The 19,598-nt window shown below is 45.5% G+C and overlaps 1 protein-coding gene across 1 annotated transcript in view; it reads left to right on the top strand.

Annotated features, from left to right (window-relative positions):
• ptprq (protein tyrosine phosphatase receptor type Q) overlaps positions 1-19,598 on the top strand; it is a gene marked incomplete at its 5' end in the record, with an annotated part of 83,258 nt that overhangs the window by 37,837 nt on the left and 25,823 nt on the right. Inside the window, 18 exons of the mRNA XM_083762705.1 lie at positions 644-807; positions 1,618-1,675; positions 3,702-3,863; positions 4,951-5,133; positions 5,544-5,651; positions 6,573-6,854; positions 7,563-7,844; positions 8,340-8,460; positions 9,034-9,188; positions 9,923-10,068; positions 10,914-11,085; positions 13,421-13,744; positions 14,389-14,667; positions 15,012-15,163; positions 15,475-15,616; positions 17,044-17,319; positions 18,002-18,355; positions 18,897-19,006. Of these exons, the coding sequence (XP_083618831.1) occupies positions 644-807; positions 1,618-1,675; positions 3,702-3,863; positions 4,951-5,133; positions 5,544-5,651; positions 6,573-6,854; positions 7,563-7,844; positions 8,340-8,460; positions 9,034-9,188; positions 9,923-10,068; positions 10,914-11,085; positions 13,421-13,744; positions 14,389-14,667; positions 15,012-15,163; positions 15,475-15,616; positions 17,044-17,319; positions 18,002-18,355; positions 18,897-19,006 (3,470 nt within the window). The remainder of the gene's footprint in view (positions 1-643; positions 808-1,617; positions 1,676-3,701; positions 3,864-4,950; positions 5,134-5,543; positions 5,652-6,572; positions 6,855-7,562; positions 7,845-8,339; positions 8,461-9,033; positions 9,189-9,922; positions 10,069-10,913; positions 11,086-13,420; positions 13,745-14,388; positions 14,668-15,011; positions 15,164-15,474; positions 15,617-17,043; positions 17,320-18,001; positions 18,356-18,896; positions 19,007-19,598) is intronic.

The following is a 19,598-nucleotide window of genomic DNA, read 5'->3' as shown; positions in this document are numbered from 1 at the left end:
GTAAAGACTTTAGTTAAAAATCTTCGCTTAAATTTTTTTTTTTATATATATAAATATATATCCGATCTCGTGCTGCACTATGAGCTTGTAGATTTGCTATTTTTGAATAGCCGCAAAGTATAAAATGACACAGATTTCCCCCGGTTTTAATGGGTTGGTTTAGTAGTGTTCTGTTGTACCAGAAATGTAACTGCATTCAGCTTGCATCCATGACATTCTAGCTGGACCCGAGACATCAGTTGAATGCAGTACAGTTAATTACCCACTAGGATCGAGAATGTCACGGTGCTCCCGGAGGCTTCTCCCAAGGACCACGGTTGGGAGCTATTGATATTGCTGAATACATACAGTCCCAATTTAAAATGTGGTTCCACACCTGCGCTCTGAGATAAAACACAGCCCCATCTCTCTGTGTGTGCCCTATATTTTCCTTTGCAGAGAATGCAAAAACATTGTCAGCCAAGCTCACTGTGTGGTGTTTTGACTCTCCCCCCACCGAGACAAGAACAGGCTTAACTAGGGTAGATAGCTTGAGACATATGCAGGTCATTGACATCTGGTAGCCCCCTGCCTTTCTCCATTTTCCTAACAAACCCCATACTGAAAAACCACACTGTGTGTGTGTGCGTGCGTGCGTGCGCAGCACCCAGTGAGGTGTTGGATCTCCAGGCGGAAGCTGAGGATTCCGTGTCCATCCTGGTGAGATGGAGGAGTCCTGCCCAGCCCAATGGACTGATCACCCAGTACAAACTACAGGTCCTGGATGGGGACATTCTGCTACAAGACATCACCCTTACAGGAGAACTGGTGGGCCTGTTTTTTCTTTACACTCAGAGATATAGTGAGTCTTTATATGTGAGTTTTATCATACCTTCTTACTGAACCAATTCTGTACAATCAATGTGGGGTCCTTTGGACAGTGACCTTACATGATTTATAATGGTTATCTCCAATCTTCTGTCCAGACCTGTTTGTTATCGGTTAATACTACAAGGTAGTTAATCCAGTCCAATCCACTTTATTTATATAGCATGTTTTAAAACTCAAGGTTTACAAAGTTCTGTACAGGAAAATACAAACGAAATACACTGTAGAAAAACAGAGAAAAACAACAGCAAGAACACACAAGACAAAACTGGGACACATCACTGAAGAATACAGACTGATATTATCTATAGTATGCTGCATTTTCTGAAGGAAGCCAAACCAAAATAAGTTTACTCTTATGTAGCTGTACACAAGATGCAACAATAAAGTACAACTTTGAACCTTGAACCTTGAGACGCAGCAGAGTCAGCAGACAGTGAAACAAAACATGCACCATAGACACTCAACCAGGGTTAAAAGCCAAGGTATAATGTTGGGTCTTAAGGCGAGATTCAAAGGTCTTGATGAAAGGGGCCAGTTTGACGCGGGAGGGGAGCGCGTTCCATAATGTGGCGGCTATGACAGAAAAGGCTTGGTCACCTCTGGTCTTTGTAATGGAGTAAATGTTGTTTACCTGATGTCCCAGGATTAGACAGCTACCGTAGCATGTGATTACGCATTATTCTGGGTTGTTCTTTTTTTTATTATATAATAATATACCGGCTAATATGAGTGTTTCATTATGTCCAGGATTTAAACGGCGTGAACACACTCAGTCCTGACCTTGACAACGACAACTCACGGCGGCGTAAGCGATCGGCCGAGCCGAGCCTGACCACCTCTCCGCCGTCCTTCACGCCCGCCGTCTCCACGTCGTCGTTCACCAGCAGCATGCGTGACTCCGGCAGCGTCACAGCAAGCACTATAACCGAGCCCCTTCTGGAGGGGCCTGACCCCCCAGACCTCCACAGTAGTCCCACTGTCGACCCCATGGTCTCTGGAAGCCCCGGTCCGTCCGGCATGGCTTCTTCACACACTAACATCCACTCTGCCTCCTCGCTCTCGGTCACTTCGGCTCTCTCTCTGACCCCCGAGCCACCTGGCACGTCCTCCCCGCCCTGGCTGACCCACCAGTCGCACAGCGAGGGGGGCATGATGACCTCTGACCCCTTTGATCTGACCCCGGCCCCGGGACATCCCCGCTTCTCCACCCGCAACGCTGCTGCCGTCACAGGATACGATGCTGCTATGCAGACTCGCTTGTCCACACGCGCTGCAGTTAGTCCTGGAGGTACTAACCCTAACCCTAACCCTAAGACTGTAGTCTAAACTCTATAAACACTATCTCTGTGTGTTTTATCCACTCTGCTTATCCACCATCATTCATAACAAAAACACAACAAACGCTTTCTATGAAGTCTGTCTTTACGGGGCTGCCTGGAGCCACACATTCACAGTCATATGAGCCGGGTGGTGCTTAGACGCCCGCAGTGCCCCGCACGGCATGGGTTCGTAAGGCAATCAAGCGCTCCCCTTCCCCAGTACAGCTACAGAGATGCGGAATCAGCTGCGAATGATTTAAAGTGATTGAAGGTGTGGGTTATCGGTGAAATTTACAACGGTCATGTGATGGTAACCAGCCAATCAGAATCAAGTATTGGGACTAACCGTTTTAGAAACATTCATAGTGCATTATATTGCACGCAATATTACGCCATAATGCCTCATATAGTTGCTATAAGCCTTCCTAAAGAGTCTTATGATGTATTTTGTCTGGGGTGGGCTCAAGCTACATGCTCTTCATCATACCTGATGAGGAATAACCTGTCAGAGAAGCACATAACCTCTCATTTTTTCCCCTTAAAATCTTACCCCACGATTTTTAGAAAAAAAAAAATTCACCCAGTGTCAATTGTCTATTGTAATCCTGGGCGCTACACTCCCTCTGCCAACCTGGGGAGAGCAACGGACTGTCCTCATGCTTCCTTCATGAGTCCAAGCCGCTTCTTTTCACCTGACAGGGGGGGAGTTTCCCCGGTTGGACGTACCGCGCGGAAGGAACACGTTATTCCAACCGGTTCCTTTCCCGTCCATCAGGCGCCTCGGCTGATCGAGGAAAAGTAGTTTAGAGACCACGATTACTGCATGTTTTTTGTGAGGGTACATATCCTAGGGGACACGGGGAGAACATGCAAACTTCACACAGAAATGCCCTTTAAGGAGATCAAGGCAGGAAAGTTTGAAGCTTACAAAAAGTCGTACAAAAAAAGGGCTTCACCAAAACAGTTGTCCATGATAAACCCCTCATCCCTAAACTACTTTGCCTTTTTTTACTATTAAAGAAAAACATTTTTGAATAATTCAACTAGCTGATCTACATCGACATGTTGTGAGCTTTTGATGAAAATGTTTATCAAAATAGTAAAAAAGTTTAGGGATAAGGGGTTTAGCATGGACGAAAATAGAGCCCTGTAAGTTTAAAGCTTTCCCCAAATCGTACAAATAAAGAGCTTCTCCCCATTAGATGTGGCAAACCTTTGCTACAAAACTGCGCTACAAAGTATTATTATTATTATAAAGTAAGATCAAACTCATAATGTGGCATTATGGAAGGCGTATGGAAAATCTTATAACACATTACAAGTAAGGAATCGTATAATTCCTTACAAAGCATTATAAAGGCATATAAATTCATTATACTGTAGATGGGTTTTCTAATGTACAGTACATGTTACTGTATAAATCCTACGTGTGTGTGTGTGTGTGTGTGTGTGTGTGTGTGTGTGTGTGTGTGTGTGTGTGTGTGTGTGTGCGTGCATGCGTGCGTGCTCCAGTGGTACAGGTCAGAGAGGAGGTGGTGGATGTCCAGTCTGAGGAGTTGTCCTACCTGGTGTCTGACCTCAATCCGTTCACTGAGTACACCATCAAGGTGACGGCAGCCACCGCTGTGGGAGAGGGCCCTGCCGTGAACATCACCCAGCAGACCAGGGAGCAGGGTGGGTGGTAGCTTATACTCGCTTCTTAGAAACATCACCCAGCAGACCAGGGAGCAGGGTGGGTGGTAGCTTATACTCGCTAGAAACATCACCCAGCAGACCAGGGAGCAGGGTGGGTGGTAGCTTATACTCGCTAGAAACATCACCCAGCAGACCAGGGAGCAGGGTGGGTGGTAGCTTATACTCGCTAGAAATATCACCCAGCAGACCAGGGAGCAGGGTTGGTGGTAGCTTATACTCGCTTCTTAGAAACATCTGGCTCCCAATTTTTTCAGGTCGAGACCCAAAAGAGAATTTAGACTATAGTGAAAATAGCCGATCTACAAGCTCACAACGTGTCGCTTCGGGCGCGTTGTGAGCTTGTAGATCGGCTATTTTCACTACTTCTTTTTCCGAAATAATGGCATTTCATATAGATTCTTCTTTGATTTCTTCGTGAAACTACTGAAAAAGATCACTGAATTTTGTTTTTAATTCATGAACATTTGAGCTTTTTTAGGAATGTATTTTGGGAAATGTTTTGAAATAATAATTAATAAACAAAATGTAGGAAACAAAAGATAAGGGACCCATAAAAACAGATCTGGTCAACATAAATTACCCATTGACCAGACCGCTCTAAATAAAATATTTTATTTTATTTATTTTATGCCTAAAAAGGGCTGAGGCTTCCCAGCCTGGAGAATAGACTCAAAACCAACCAACACAAAACAGGCTTTGTTTCGGTGATTAGCGGAGTAGTTTTATTTGTGGTAAAGTTGGACCCCTCGCACGGCAGTGTTTTTCTTGTGTTGTGTACTATGTAAACTCAAAATAATTTGGGCACCCCCCAAAATAATTTCGGGGCGGCCCGAGGGGTCATTTACCAGCCATTCAGTTGCAAAAATGTATATATATTTTTTGGGGGGACCCCCCAAAATAATTTCCGACCAGGGCTAAGAGCGTGCAAGCCGTGTATGCTATTGTGATCATTAGCGATCATTACAAGGACTATAAAATCCTGTAAAAACTGAGCAGATGATAATATTATGATGAAAAGTACATGACGTGCTTTCTTCTGTTGGTTTCCCGTTCTGATGTTTATTAGCCCCCAGCTCTGTGGTAGGCGTGTCCTATCAGAACATTAGCTCCACCTCCATCCTGGTGAGCTGGGCTCCTCCCCTCAACCCCAACGGACGAATCACACACTACACAGTCTACGGTCTCAACCTCCATAGCAACCAGGCTCTGCAGTGGGTCACCAATAACGACACCAGCATACTGCTGACAGGTAGAAGAGCACACGCACACACACACACACACACACACACACACACACACACACACACACACACACACACACACTGTACTGCATACTGCATGTACTGTACTGTAGTGCAGCCATTCTCAACATGTGGGCCTGGGGCCCACTGGTGGGCCGTGAGGATATTGCAATTGGGCCCCTGAATAATTTACATAATGCAATTTTAATGATATAAAATAAATGCACCATGTCTCTGTGTGTACATACATGTGTAACAATGTACATCTGTAATCCATGTAACTCGAGAACCGTTCGCACAACCGACTTCAACTTCACTTAAAGTATACTTAGTTTTATTGATCCAAGCTGGAACACAATCGATAAAAAATCTACATTCTGTGAACATCCACCCATCTGACCACTTCTCCTTGTTGCAGGGTTGGACAAGTACACTGGTTATAAACTGCGCGTCGCTGCATCCACAGCTATAGGAGAGAGTTCTCTGTCCGACGAGGACGACACCTTCGTTTTCACCGCAGAAGACGGTTGGTTCTCCACAGCTACTCTACACACCAGTGGTTTTCAAACATTTTTCCCCCAAGGCACATCTTTATTCTTAGATAAAATAGAGATATCTTAAATAAAATTAAGCTCACAATGTGTTGCGCTGCGACCTGTTAAAATAAATAAAAACCTTTAGCCTACAATGACTTGTCCAAAAAGGCAAAAAGAGTCTCAGTATTGGTAGATGAGTACGCACAAAGTACTGTTATGGTAAATTATTCATAACGTGTGGTTGTAACAAAATTTGGTTTGGGAATGGGAATCACTGCTCTACACAAGCACAAAAGAAAAAACACTTTCTCACAAACCACTCTGCTTTGTTCCCTATAAAATATAAATGTGTTATTTTAAATATCGTGCTAAAATATTAAATAAACATTAAATAAATATTTTAAAACGTTAGACTGTATCTAAGGTGGAATAGGTAAGTCTAGACTACTGTTTCCCAAACAGTGTACAATATATACAATATATATATATATATATATATATATATATATATTCTTTTTTTATATATAATTTTATATGTTAAAACAAACAAACAAATCTAAGAAATGCCTTAAATTGAGCTGGTAGATCTGCTATTTTCACTAATTTGGGTCCTGGAAAAACATCTAATCTCTCTTTTGGGTCTCGACCTGAAAAGTTTGGGAACCACTGGTCTAGGCTATGTTTGGTACAAACAAGACATAACCTATAGTCCTAGACTGTAACATCATAAATATTAGGGAATTATATATATTATATCTAAGATTTAGATTGCTGGTATACTGTAGACCTTGGAGCTGCATGAAACCAGCTTGAGTTCCACTTCTAGGTTCAGTGATATGTCAGACCGACACCACTGCCAGCCCTTGACCTCTCTCTACCTCTCCTCTCTGTCCTTTAACACACTCACTCAGAGCCCGACTCCCCCCCTCTGGACTTAGCTGTGGTGGAGACCACGCCCTCCACCGCCACCCTGACCTGGTCTCCGCCCCAACGGGCCAACGGGGCCATCCAACGCTACGAGGTCCTGTACGAGAACGAGTCCTACTCCGCCGTGGTCAACACCTCGGTGCCCCGGGCCACCCTGACTCACCTGAGGCCGTACTCCTACTACAACGTGTCCGTCTTGGCGTACACGCGCCACGGACACGGCAACCAGTCCTCGGACACGTTGGCCATGCTGTCTGGAGAGGACGGTATGTTGTGTGTGTGTGGATACACTCGCCTGCCATATAGCAAAATCTGTATTTGGACTCCCTCACGCGCCTTTGGCATGCTCAAATCTAGCATCACGCGTATCATGCACCTGTGATGCCTTGCACTGCATCAGATGATCGGCCGTAGCCAATCGGAAGAAGGAAACACAACCGTCCACTTCCTGTTTCTGTGTCGTTAATGTAGGCTGCATCCGCAGCGATTGAACAAAACGTGGGCGTTCTGGGATCATTTCTGATGTTATGCTGCGTCGCAGTTACAGTACACTATTAAAGGTTCTGAAGAGAAATACACTTTAGTGCACGGACAGAGTTAGTAATGGCGCATTTGAGAAACGGAAGCTGCAAAACCTGGGTTCAAAACGCAGAGGTAAAGTGAGTGACGTCAGAGCACAGGCACAGCACAGGAGTAAATGGCAGTTCTGCATACTCTGCATACGTCACGGTCTATGACTTGGCAACCTGAACTGGGTACAGACATGTGAGCACTGGGTACAAACTTGTAAGCTTCCGCCTGTCTCATTTGTAATAATTATAAGATAATGGTATAAGTTTTGAATTATGTTTTATTTTTCTTATATAGCACAGTTCACAACTATCTATTCAGGTTTAATTTAAACATAAATTCTGTCTTTGCATATGTGTCCACCAAACACGGTGCCTGTTTCTTTTCATTTTTCGTTCCCCCAGTCCCGGGCAGTCCTCCGTATGGCCTCTCGTACGAGTCTGTTGCCTCCAGCGAGGTGAACGTGACGTGGCAGCCCCCGCTGGTGCCCAACGGCAACATCACCCACTACACTCTGCAGCTGTGGAATTCCACCCACACCCTCAACCTCACATCCCTGACCAGCGGCCTCCACATCACGCACCTGAAGAAGTACGCACACTACCGCCTCGTGGTGCAGGCCAACACGCGCGTCGGGCCGGGCGACCACGCGAGCGAGCCGCTCAACATCACCACACTGGAGGATGGTGAGGGGGGTGATTTTGGTGGGAAGGTGAAGTGAGAGAGAGAGAGAGAGGGTTGTTGGGTTTTCTTTTCAGTTTTTCAGGTGACTGCTTGGACTGAAATGGAGTGAAACCTTCACTTTCCTTTGATCTTATCCTCCAGTGTCCTCTCTCGTCTAGGTCAGTTAACCGCAAAGGTGTTCCAGAAAGCACTAATGGCATTACATCACAGGTACCCGATCCTGACTGTCTGAGAGGTCCCTCATGTTGCTTCCATGCCCCGAGAAGGCCAAAGCCACACCAGGATCACCACAACAGCGACTTACCTGTGTTTAATTTCAGGGCCACGGTACTCCGATTCTTAGGGCTTTCTCAGTGATGTGCAGCGCGAACTTGACAGGATATCTGGGAAGCTGTCCTGTCGCCCTGGCCTGCCAATCCAGTGCCCATTGCACTGGTAGCAGGCCATGTGTGCGCTTGTTTCTTGACAAATGTTAAAGTTTCTCTCCCACCGCTCAGACCCAGACACACCCCCACAGTTCCTCCATTCCAAGAAGTTGTCAGACTACCAGGTGGAGTTGTCCTGGGAGCCGCCTCTGGAGGCCAATTCAGACATTCTTTACTACGCAGTTAGAGTATGGTGAGTTGTCTGTCTGTCTGTCTGTCTGTCTGTCCGTCTGTCTGTCCGTCTGTGAACAGCTAATCTCCGGGACCGCTGGCCCATTATATCCTGCCAGATATCCTGCCCGTTCGAAGCAAAACTGTGCACACACACTTCCTGCATGCCAGAGCAGAACCTCTGCTCCGATTTTCTCAGATCGGCCTGTTATAGCGCAAAGAAAATCGATGAAATGAAGGATTTGTTTTTGCAATTTTTGCAATTTTAATACCGTACTGTAATGAAGTGAACAGGCTGTCCATATACTGTAGTAGCAAAGGCTAAACTTGTAATTTACTGTAGAATAGATAGCATTTTATGTAGACATAGCACTCTATAGTGTATATACTCATAGCTTTACCATACAGATTTTCTACTGTTAGACAGATGCTAGGTTCTTAGCTTCCTTATGATTCTTGATGACTATTCTTTATGTATTTGATGTATTACCATGTGTTGTTCTTGCTTTCTGTAAATCGCTCTGGAATAAGAGCGTCTACCACATGCCTAAATTGTAAATTGTAATTCAAGTTCAAGTCTTTTTTCCCATATCAGGAACGAGTCGAGTGAGTCGTGGCTGAACGTGACACAGACGTCCGTGGTGATCACTGTGGACTCTGAGAGTGTCTACAATGCCTCAGTGTCCAGCTGGACCAGATTGGGAGACGGAGGAGTGTTGATATCCATCACCTTCACCACCATCGATTCAGGTTCTGTCTGGACAAAATATGATGGATATGTACCATCCCCACGCTTGAAAGTGTAATAGTGTGTAATATTTATTACTAACTCTGTATTTCGATCTGATTTGGTTCAGACCTACGGCAGATGACTTAGGGGTGTTGGGTCACACTCACAACAACCTGCAATATTCATTTTTGGGGCGGTGTTGTTTTCAAACCAACAGTCAAGGTTACATGGTTCATTTTATGAACATGGGGCCCAAGCCAAACCATTAGTAATGCATGATGAGATGAGGGTGTCAATGGGCTCTATGCACACATGCATTTTGGAAAGGACTTGGGCCCCTTCCCTACTTCTTTCACAGGTGTTACCGCAGATACTAATGACGGCTCTGTTCCATTCTGTTGAAACAGAGTCGGGGTGCTGATATTGTGCCCGACGTTGGCTCACTGGAAACACTCTGCTACACCAGTGGGTCTCAAAGTGTACGGGTGTGGGGTGCTTGAAATTAAAAAAAGCTGCACTGCACATTAAATGGAACAGAGCCTTAATTACGTATCATCAGTAACACCTGTGAAGGACATTAGAAGAGTTATTCTGCGAGCATATAGCTCATTGTACACTACTCTCAAGTTCACAGTAAAGTGTTCCATTTGTAACTTTTAAATCAACACTGTTTTTTTTTCTCTTTTATACGTTGTCTTCAGGATGTTGAGAAATTAACCCCCTGCTTGCCATGTGTTCTCTCTCTCTCCTGCAGAGCCATTTGATCCTCCGCAGAATGTGTCGTACACCAACGTGACGACCTCGTCTGTCACCCTGACATGGCGTCCACCCAACCAACCCAACGGCATCATCGTACACTACACCATCTACTACCATGACAACGGCACTGTCACTAAGCAGGTAGCCTGGCCCAGCCTGTATGGTTTCTGGTCTAGAGGGGCGGGTGCCAGTCGAAAACAGGCGGTGGATCCTATTGTTTCACCGATCTGAGCACCCGCCCTGGCGGGTGCTTTTTTTAACCGAATGTGAACGGAAATAAAAGCCTGGGTAGCGAGGCTGCTAAGCAGGTGACACACGCACAGTGGGATATATTAGAAACATGTTTGTACCGTTACATTTTATGTGTGAAATATCATCAACAATTTGCATTTAATCAAATCTAAAAGACTACAATTGAATATAATAATAGTAAGTGGGTGAGATAGCATTCACCCACATGAACCCCAGCGGCCCGAAGGCGAACATTCGGCAAACATAGGCAATGCACAATGTGAACTTTTACTTGTACGTTGGCTATTTTCAGGGGAGAGATTTGGTGTAGGAAAAAAGGATTCTACACATCCCTTCTAAATCAGTAGTTCTCACAGATTTTTCCACAATATTTAAAAGAAAAATGGTATAAGTGGTATAACAATACCTTACAATATCTGGGTACACATCTGTGTGAACTCAATGGCTAAGTTATAGAATATAACTAAATAGTACGTATTTTTCTACACACTATGATTAATTTCATCATTTGTGTGAGTCATGTCAATGTCAATCATGTAATGTTGCAAAACTGTTCATTACAAAGCATGAATGAAATGAAAAATATAAATGAGTGTAATGTTCCAATTGACAAAAAAAATGAAAAATAACAATAATATATTCGTCCCCCCCTAAAATCGCCACTGTGCCATATGATGCTGTTACTGTATACTGACACTGACTGTAAATGCTTGTGTCTGTCTGTTTATCTACAGAGGGTACCGGTTGGTGCATTATTAACCCCCGCCTCTCCTGACTCGCCCTACTCTCACACTGTGACCGGGCTGGTCGGGGGAACCAACTACAGCCTGTGGATGACCTCCAGCACCATACAGGGAGACGGAGGAGTGCAGAGTCAGCCCTTAACCCTGACACTCCCTGAGGATGGTCAGTCACGCACACACACACACACACACACACACACACACACGCACGCACACATATGCACGCACACATGTACAGAAGAACAGTACTGTACGTCACGTATTAAACACTAGGCCTCTAGTTTGAGGGTAGTAAACACGCACACCACGCAGTGTTTTGTCAGACTTCCGTGCAGGTGCTACGTAGCTAGCGCATCTACGTCTGAAACCAGCAAACAGATATTACATCCTGCATGCTCATTGCTTCCCCTTTATTTGGAGAGCCACATTCAGACCAACTACACAAACCTTTAATAAAGCGACAGTATAAAAATGCGATGTTGTGTTGGGTTGTTCTTTTTCATTAGGCCCATCTTTTTAGCCCAGTTTCGCTGCTGTGTCACATCTCCGAACCCATTATCCCTACAAATATTAACATTACCACCATCTAACTAGACGTCATAGCCTCATGAATAAATATTAACATTACCACCCTCTAACTAGACGTCATAGCCTCATGAATAAATATGAACATTACCACCCTCTAACTAGACGTCATAGCCTCATGAATAAATATTAACATTACCACCCTCTAACTAGACGTCATAGCCTCATGAATAAATATTAACATGACCACCCTCTAACTAGACGTCATAGCCTCATGAATAAATATTAACATTACCACCCTCTAACTAGACGTCATAGCCTCATGAATAAACCAGGCTTACTAAAACATACAAACATTACCACCCTCTAACTAGACGTCATAGCCTCATGAATAAACCAGGCTTACTAAAACATACAAATAGGCTAGCGTACACCCACATACTGTATAGTCTTGCATTGGGGCTACGTCTGCACACTTTTTTCCCCCAAACATCTTTGCCTCTTAAAAATTACATAAAAACTCTGCGATCGAACACATTGCTTTCAACCTGTCAGTGAAAGGAGATAACTCTCAGTCTGGCAAACTGGCTCTTTTTTGTCCTCCTGAGACCCTGTACCTTGGGAGACAACCGTTTTGCATTTCCTTTTACTGAGTAGGGAGAAAGTTGTCAGGGAAAAATACAAGTACAATGGTCAAGGAAGGCTGTTATCTAACAAAAGTTTTACAGGAACTTTTATAAAGGCTTTGTACACAGAGAGAAAGACTGTCATCTGATCTGGACAGAAATAGCAGCAGCTGTTAAGGAGACTTTGTTACTGCACACATCTATGCAATAGATATAGTTATTCCAAACAGTGTTTTTTTTTTGTGACCCGTGTCCCAAAAAGCGATCGCCTTGTTTTTGTGTGATTTTGTGAAAAAATGGTGCAGACAGGCAGCCTTTGTAAGGCTTTTGTGCATGCAGAGTGTGTTATGTTATGTCTCTTGAATGATAATTGCCTGTACTGACTGTGTATCTCTGCCTGTTGCTCTAGCAGCCTCTCCACTCTCAGTCAAGCAGTGGACCTCCAGGGCCGCCTGGCTCCGCCCCGGCAAAGCCCCCCACTAGGTGGGGGCTCATTCATCTGGGCTCCTCAGACCCCCACACACATCATCCGCTCATCCACTTTATATGGGCCTCTCAAGTTGCTACACCCCTACCCTTCCCCTTGCCTTACCTAATCTGCCACTTCTGATCCTCTGTGGCGTGCCTCTCTGCACACCTGCTCAGGCAGCTGGGTGACTAGCGAGGGGAGCTAAATAGGATGAGCACTGAACACAGGATGAGTATTTCCTGCTCTGTGTCTGTTTTTTTTCTCTCAAGTGGTTTACTTCCCTCTCCATTACTTCTCAATTTCATTGAATGGGACTGTTGAATTCATGGAACGATGTTGTTGTCTTGTTTTGTTTTTCCCCACTATACACTGGTTTATTTTTCCAACCCTCAGTTTTCCATATCGATAAAAGAACTGTCATGTTTATCTGGCTTACTCCCTCCCTGTGTGCTGTACTGACTGTCTTAATTGGTGTGATGACGACGGTGGTTTTTGGCAGTTCTCATGACAATGAGAGATGATGACCATAATTAATGCTGATTACAATAATACCGACTGATGCACTGTTCATTCCCACTCTCCTCAGAAGTGTGTGTGTGTGTGTGTGTGTGTGTGTGTGTGTGTGTGTGTGTGTGTGTGTGTGTGTGTGTGTGTGTGTGTGTGTGTGTGTGTGTGTGTGTGTGTGTGTGTGTGTGTGTGTGTGTGCGCGTGCGTGTGTCTGTGTGCGCGTGCGTGTGTCTGTGTGCGTGCGTGCGTGGTTGATTAATTGGCCTGATTGTCTGGCATTCATTAAACTCCTTTATCCCAGGCAGCTTGCAATTTGGGAAGCCGTTGGTACATCAGTAACCATGATGACACCTTCCCCTCCCCCTCCTCAGTGCCCAGTGACTCGGTCCACAACCTGACGGCTCAGATCCTCAGCTCCACGGCCATCATCGTCAGCTGGGACCCTCCACTGGAGCCCAACGGCCGGCCCTACTACCTGCTCACGCTGCAGGAGGCTGGCGTGCCCCCCGGCCCGAGACCCCCGGGCGCACCCCCCGCGGTCAACCGGACCCGGGAGATGACCACGGAGCACCACGGATTCTACTTCACCAACCTCCGGAAGTACTTCCCCTACGTGTTCACGGTCACGCCGGCGACCGGCGCCGGGCCCGCCCTGAACCTCAGCAGGACGTTGTACATGAGGACGGACAATGACAGTGAGTTGGCGTACACACACACACACACACACACACACACACACACACGCACACACGCGCGCACGCACGTACGCACGCACGCACGCACGCATGCACGTCACACACACACACACACACACACACACACACACACACACACACATATATTATAGTGTACTTATGTGTAATTATATTGCAATAGTAATGTGTGGTTGTCAAAAATCTGAAGGCACACCTGGACCTGAATTACTAATGTGCCTCAGCACACCGTTTAGGAACTACCGTATTTATTTTAGACCACAGGTCTTCAACAGGGGGTCCGGGTCCCCAGAGTTAAATCTTTGTGTGATAGGACGTTTTTTGACCAATGGGAAGCCTAGCATCCCTATTCTGAGAAGTACGATAACGAGTACTTTTGGTACTTCAAGGGCATTCATTATGTTTTTTTTTATTTTTATGGAGGGACAGACAGTAGGCTGACAGGAAATGGGGAGAGAGATGGCGGGAAGATATGCAGTAAAGGCCGTCGGGGATCGGGAGTCGAACCCGCGGCACACTGCCAGACTGGATTACCAGCCAAGGTGCCTGGACCACTATGCCATGGCCCAGGCCCATTTTCTTGTACTGACTGTGCTGTGTGTATCTACATTGTGTGCCTCCTCCAGTCCCAAGCTCTCCTCCGGTGCTCGTGTCCAGCAGAAACCTGTCGTCCTCCTCCATCTCGGTCAACTGGCAGAGCCCGCTGGAGCCCAACGGGGAGATAACGGAGTACACTCTCACGCTGTTCGGACCGTGGGGAGACATCAACGCCACGCAGACCTCCGACACGGAGTTCACCTTCACTGAGCTGATGCCGTACACACCCTACAACCTCTCCATCGCCGCTGCCACGCTCAAGGGCACAGGCCCCGCCCTCTTCCTGCTGCTGCACACTGATGAAGCGGGTAGGTGTTTTAACACGTTGAGAAAACCTGACAATGCCTTCTAAAACCAGTTTCTCAAACTTGTTCGTGCCAACGATCCCCCAAATTGATATACAGGTATAGGCTATATGTATTGTAGCAGAATAACAGCCCATAGCGCGGCACCGAGTGCCACGCTACTTTTGAAAGATCGTGAAAATGGGCGCAAATCTTTTAATACATATTCTTTCAGAGCGACCGTTTTTAACTAAAATCTTTGCTTCTGGGACATTCCTGGAACATTAGAGGCCATTTTTAGAAGCCATTTCTTTTAATCGGCCTCAGTCCTAAAAGTGTGAGTACTTTTCCCCACCACTGTGCTGCAGGCCCCATGTCCCCCCCGCTCAACCTGACCATATACAACCACACGGCCAACTCTGTGTGGCTGAGCTGGGAGCCGGCGCTGGAGCCCAACGGACTGGTCACACACTACGGCTTCAGGATCCGTGAGCTCAACACGCACACCGTCACGCACCAGGTGATAATAACTGGCTAATTTCACGGCCCCACACAGCTGCAACAACAAACAAACACTCACAAATAGAATGACGCACGCGCACGTACGTAAGTACACGCACACAGTCAATCATTCACTTTCACACCAAGTCATGTGGCTCTAATTTCACACTCCATACACAATCTGACACGCGGCAAATGTATCTTGGTTAGATTTTATGACCTATGTTGGTTGTCTGCGTGCTTGCATGCGTGTGCATGTGCCCGTGTGTGTGTGTCTGTGTGTGTGTGTTTGTGTGTGTGTGTGTGTGACGTCTGCACTCTGTGTGTCAGAATTCCTCGGGTCCCTGGACCATGGAACATCTCGCCGGCTTTAGGCCTCACAGCTCCTACGAGATCAGTGTTTACAGCTACACCAAAATTGGCCACGGAGACGAGTACAGCAGTCCTGTCACTTTCACCACCAACGAATCAGGTATACATGAGCTTGTTACTGTTTGTTGACAGCACACACAGCTAGTAGACTTGAGTTGGTCGGTCTGTGTGTGTGTGTGTGTGTGTGTGTGTGTGTGTGTGTGTGTGTGTCTAGTAAGTACAGCTGACAGCCTGTGGCTTGTTGTCTCTGCAGCAAATCTAATTTACAATTTAGCATACTTTCATATACTGTACATTAAATTCTATTCTTCATGCTAAAAATGCAGTAGCCAACAGTAGCAGTATCAGCTACTTCATTCTATCCTTCGTATGTGTCTTTCCACTAGGCATGTAACGATATATTGTATATATTTATCGTATCGATATTGAGGTTGGGCGATATATCAAAGTTTCCTATCGCCGATGGACGATAAATTCGTGCTATGTGATTACAGCTTACAGCGGGTCACGAGTCGAAAAAAAGACAGTTCCACAAGCTCTCAATGCGTTGCGTAGGTGACACGTAGAGAACCCGCAGTCAGACCCGCCCATCTCTGCAGCGCCGTTTGCAACACGTTGATTGCAGATCCTAGATCCTAGATTACAGGCAGGGGTGGCTCACTGGAAAGTTCAATCAGTGCGTTGAATCAGCAGCAACTAGCTAAGCTAACACCACCATCATCAGCCTGTTAGCTTACAGTAGCTTGTTGCAAACGATTTGTCACTCCGTCTTTTCCTTTTTTCTCTTTTACATTTTTTTCCCTCCGACGTCACGGATCGCGCATTGGGTTGTGATGAGACACGAGACAGCAGTGTGCATTCCGGTGTAACTGTATATTATTTAACTGCATTGGTCCGTAGCCTCCCTCGGTCCCAGCCTTACAGAGTGAGCATGACTTCCCCCGTTCCCTGATGCTTCTGCTGCTGCTGAGACTCTGGGAGCATAGCATTATAACGGGAGGAGGGGGTTTCCACCCAGCCGCTGTTATGACTTTGATGGCCCAAATTGATTCGCATTTTGCTCACACTTACATTATTTCACTGTACAGGTTAATTGGGCTACATATTATTTTGCAAAAATCGCAGTGATAAATCACCTAATAAAAATATTCGGCGATAGACTCATCCAATCCACGATTGCCGATATATTCGTATCGTCACCCAACTCTAATCGATATATATCGATATAAAGTGGAACGATTTAAATTGATTTAATAAAAACATGTATCGCGATCGGGTTAAACTCCCTTTCATGTGTTGACGCGTAATGGCGGGGCAGGAAGAACACACTGTGAAGAAGGCGGGGTGTTGATGCAGACTGCAGTGCACAGACAGAGATGCACAAACACACAGTATTGTAAAAGAAAAATAGGAAAATATTGGATTTGTGTAATAATAATAATAATAATACATTTGTTTAAAGAATCGTGATTCGAATCCTATCGTGACTTTCCACCTACGTTCATCTACTTCTGTGTCTGTCGTCAGTGTCCGACGAGGTTAGGAACCTCTCTTGCTCGGGAGTGAGCTGGGACTCGATCCACCTGCTGTGGGAGCAGCCGGCCAACCCCAACGGACAGATCCAGTTCTATCTGATCCTGGTGGAGGTGGACGCGCACTGGTTCACGCACCAGGCTGACACCGCCGAGTTCACAGTGAACGGTCTGGAGCCGGACAGGGAATACACGCTCACTGTGGTCGCGGTCAACTCTGCGGGACCAGGGGACCCAATGAACTGCACCAGTATGACTCAGTCTGAGTCAGGTATAGTAAATATGCATTATGTACGTTAGTAAATGTTAATACTATTAAAAACACATCGACTGCCACGGTTGCGCTCAGTCATAGTCCCTTCCCTGCCGAGGCCTTCAGACGGAAGCTTTATTAAAAACAATATATATCACCCCGGTGAACCGGAAGTAGTTATCGATTATTATTATTTTAACACTGACATTCTGTTCAATCACCTCAATCTGAGCCTCAATTCAGAGGAAAAACACAGCTAAAGAAAATAGCCGATCTACAAGATCACAACATTGTGACCTTGTAGATCTGCTATTTTCACTAGTTTGGGTCCTGGGAGCATGTCGTTGCTGTCGGGAGGAAACCACCTAACTTCATTTTTGAGGTTTTTGATCTGTGCTATTGAACACCCTTTAAAAAATGCTTTGGACAAAACCTCTTAACTCCATTGGACCCTCAAACTGTCTGCTAAAGCAACTAACTCCACCACATCTCCCCCTCTCATGCAAGTAATTGACACCTACAACACCTACTTTTATGAGGCAGTATTGCTTTGTTTTCAAAATATATGGTTTTCTTCATTTCCTGAAAAATGAACATTTTCCCGACAGCATAGATAGTATAATTTCTGTTTTGTGTCACGGGCTAAAACATTTGTGAACCACTGCTCTACTGGACCCCTGTGCTATCTTCTCCCCTGCAGTCCCGGGGGCCCCGCGCTTCCTGAATGTCTCCAAGGCAACCGCCACCAGCATGACCCTCCTGTGGGCGCCGCCCCTCTCCAGCTCGGGCCTGCTCACGGGGTACCGCATCGTTGCACAGCTGCTGTCCGCCACCTGTGATGACGAGCCAGAGCCTGTGGAATTAATGCCCCCGGGCTGTGTGGATTCACAGGTGGTGGTGTCGGTGAACGTCTCCACTGGCCACGGAGGCTACCACAATGTCACACTCCAGTCCCTGGCCAAGTATAGACGCTACCGTTTCAAGATGGCCGGCCTGACTATTGCCGGAGAAGGGGAATATACGGGCTGGACGTATGCGCGCACGCTGGCCGGAAGTAAGAACGGGTGCATGCAACGCAGCGCACGCAGGCACACACACACACACACACACACACACACACACACGCATACTCTCTCTCTCTCTTCTCGATTAAGTATATTCATGTCGCACACACTAGATATAACATAAATGAGAATGAGATCAAGAATGGTTTTCAGTGGAGTGCTAGACCCAAACATCAGAAAGTAGAAATTAGAACAATTCCAAAAACATCCAAAAAAATATAAATGGTGGACAAAGTACTCACATTTCCATTTCTTTATTGGCACACACCAAAAAGTAATGCTTACTGTACGCGTGTTGGCCAAAAAGCACCTTTTTAATTTTTTATTATTTTATTTTTTACTTTGTGGATGTATACTAGATGGCTGCGGGAGGAATACAGACAAAGTTTAGGGTAGAAGTGTGTTTCCATTATGCCCTTAATGCTTTACTATTTGTCTTTGTACAGTAGATCTTTGAATACTGGTATGATTTGACATTATAACAGCGTCATACAAGCACATACAGTAAGAGTTATGTATGTGTCCTCTCAGGTCCTGATGCCCCTCCCCATGGTGTCAAAGTGACCCCCACCTCCAACAGCCTCCGTATCGTATGGGATGCTCCCGCTGTCATCTCCGGACCCACTTCCTATCTAGTGCATGTCATCTCTGTGAGTATACACAGTACACACATGTAATGTGGTACAAATTAATGTGTTACTTGGTTGGAGAGAGTGGTGCGTTTTGCTAAAATATGTCTGTAGAGCAGCACCCTGGTCCCGATCTGCGTGCTGTCGCCTTGTCACATAATGTCGGAAATATATACCCATATGAATAATCTTTAGTGGCCTTATTAAGGGGCAATATCAGAAGGTCAAGAGCAAATTTCAGATTTACAATTCATAGTTCCCAAAGAGATTAGGAACTGTAATGAATTGTATAGTATATAGTCATAGTCTGATATAATGTGCCACAACTAGGAAAACATGAAATTGCACAGATAAAGGAAATCGTTTTTTGCAAAATACTAAATGCAAAAAAACCTTAAACTAGTAACTTCCGTTAGAGGTCTGAGATAACCTTTTCAGGTTCTGTATGAGTTTTGACAATATTAAAATAAGTCTTCTTCAACTATATTCAGATTTCAATTTCTGACAAATCATTTGAAAGGTTACAATCTGCACTTTCATAATCTGTAAAGAACAGGAAAATGATTTAACTCAAAATGATTGTACCTCAAATACCACAGTGTAA

Source organism: Protomyctophum parallelum (genome assembly GCF_964188405.1).
Source record: "Protomyctophum parallelum genome assembly, chromosome: 4".
Classification (NCBI taxonomy): domain Eukaryota; kingdom Metazoa; phylum Chordata; class Actinopteri; order Myctophiformes; family Myctophidae; genus Protomyctophum; species Protomyctophum parallelum.
The sequence above is the reverse complement of the archived record's forward strand: the minus strand, read 5'-3'. Positions and strand labels throughout refer to the sequence as shown.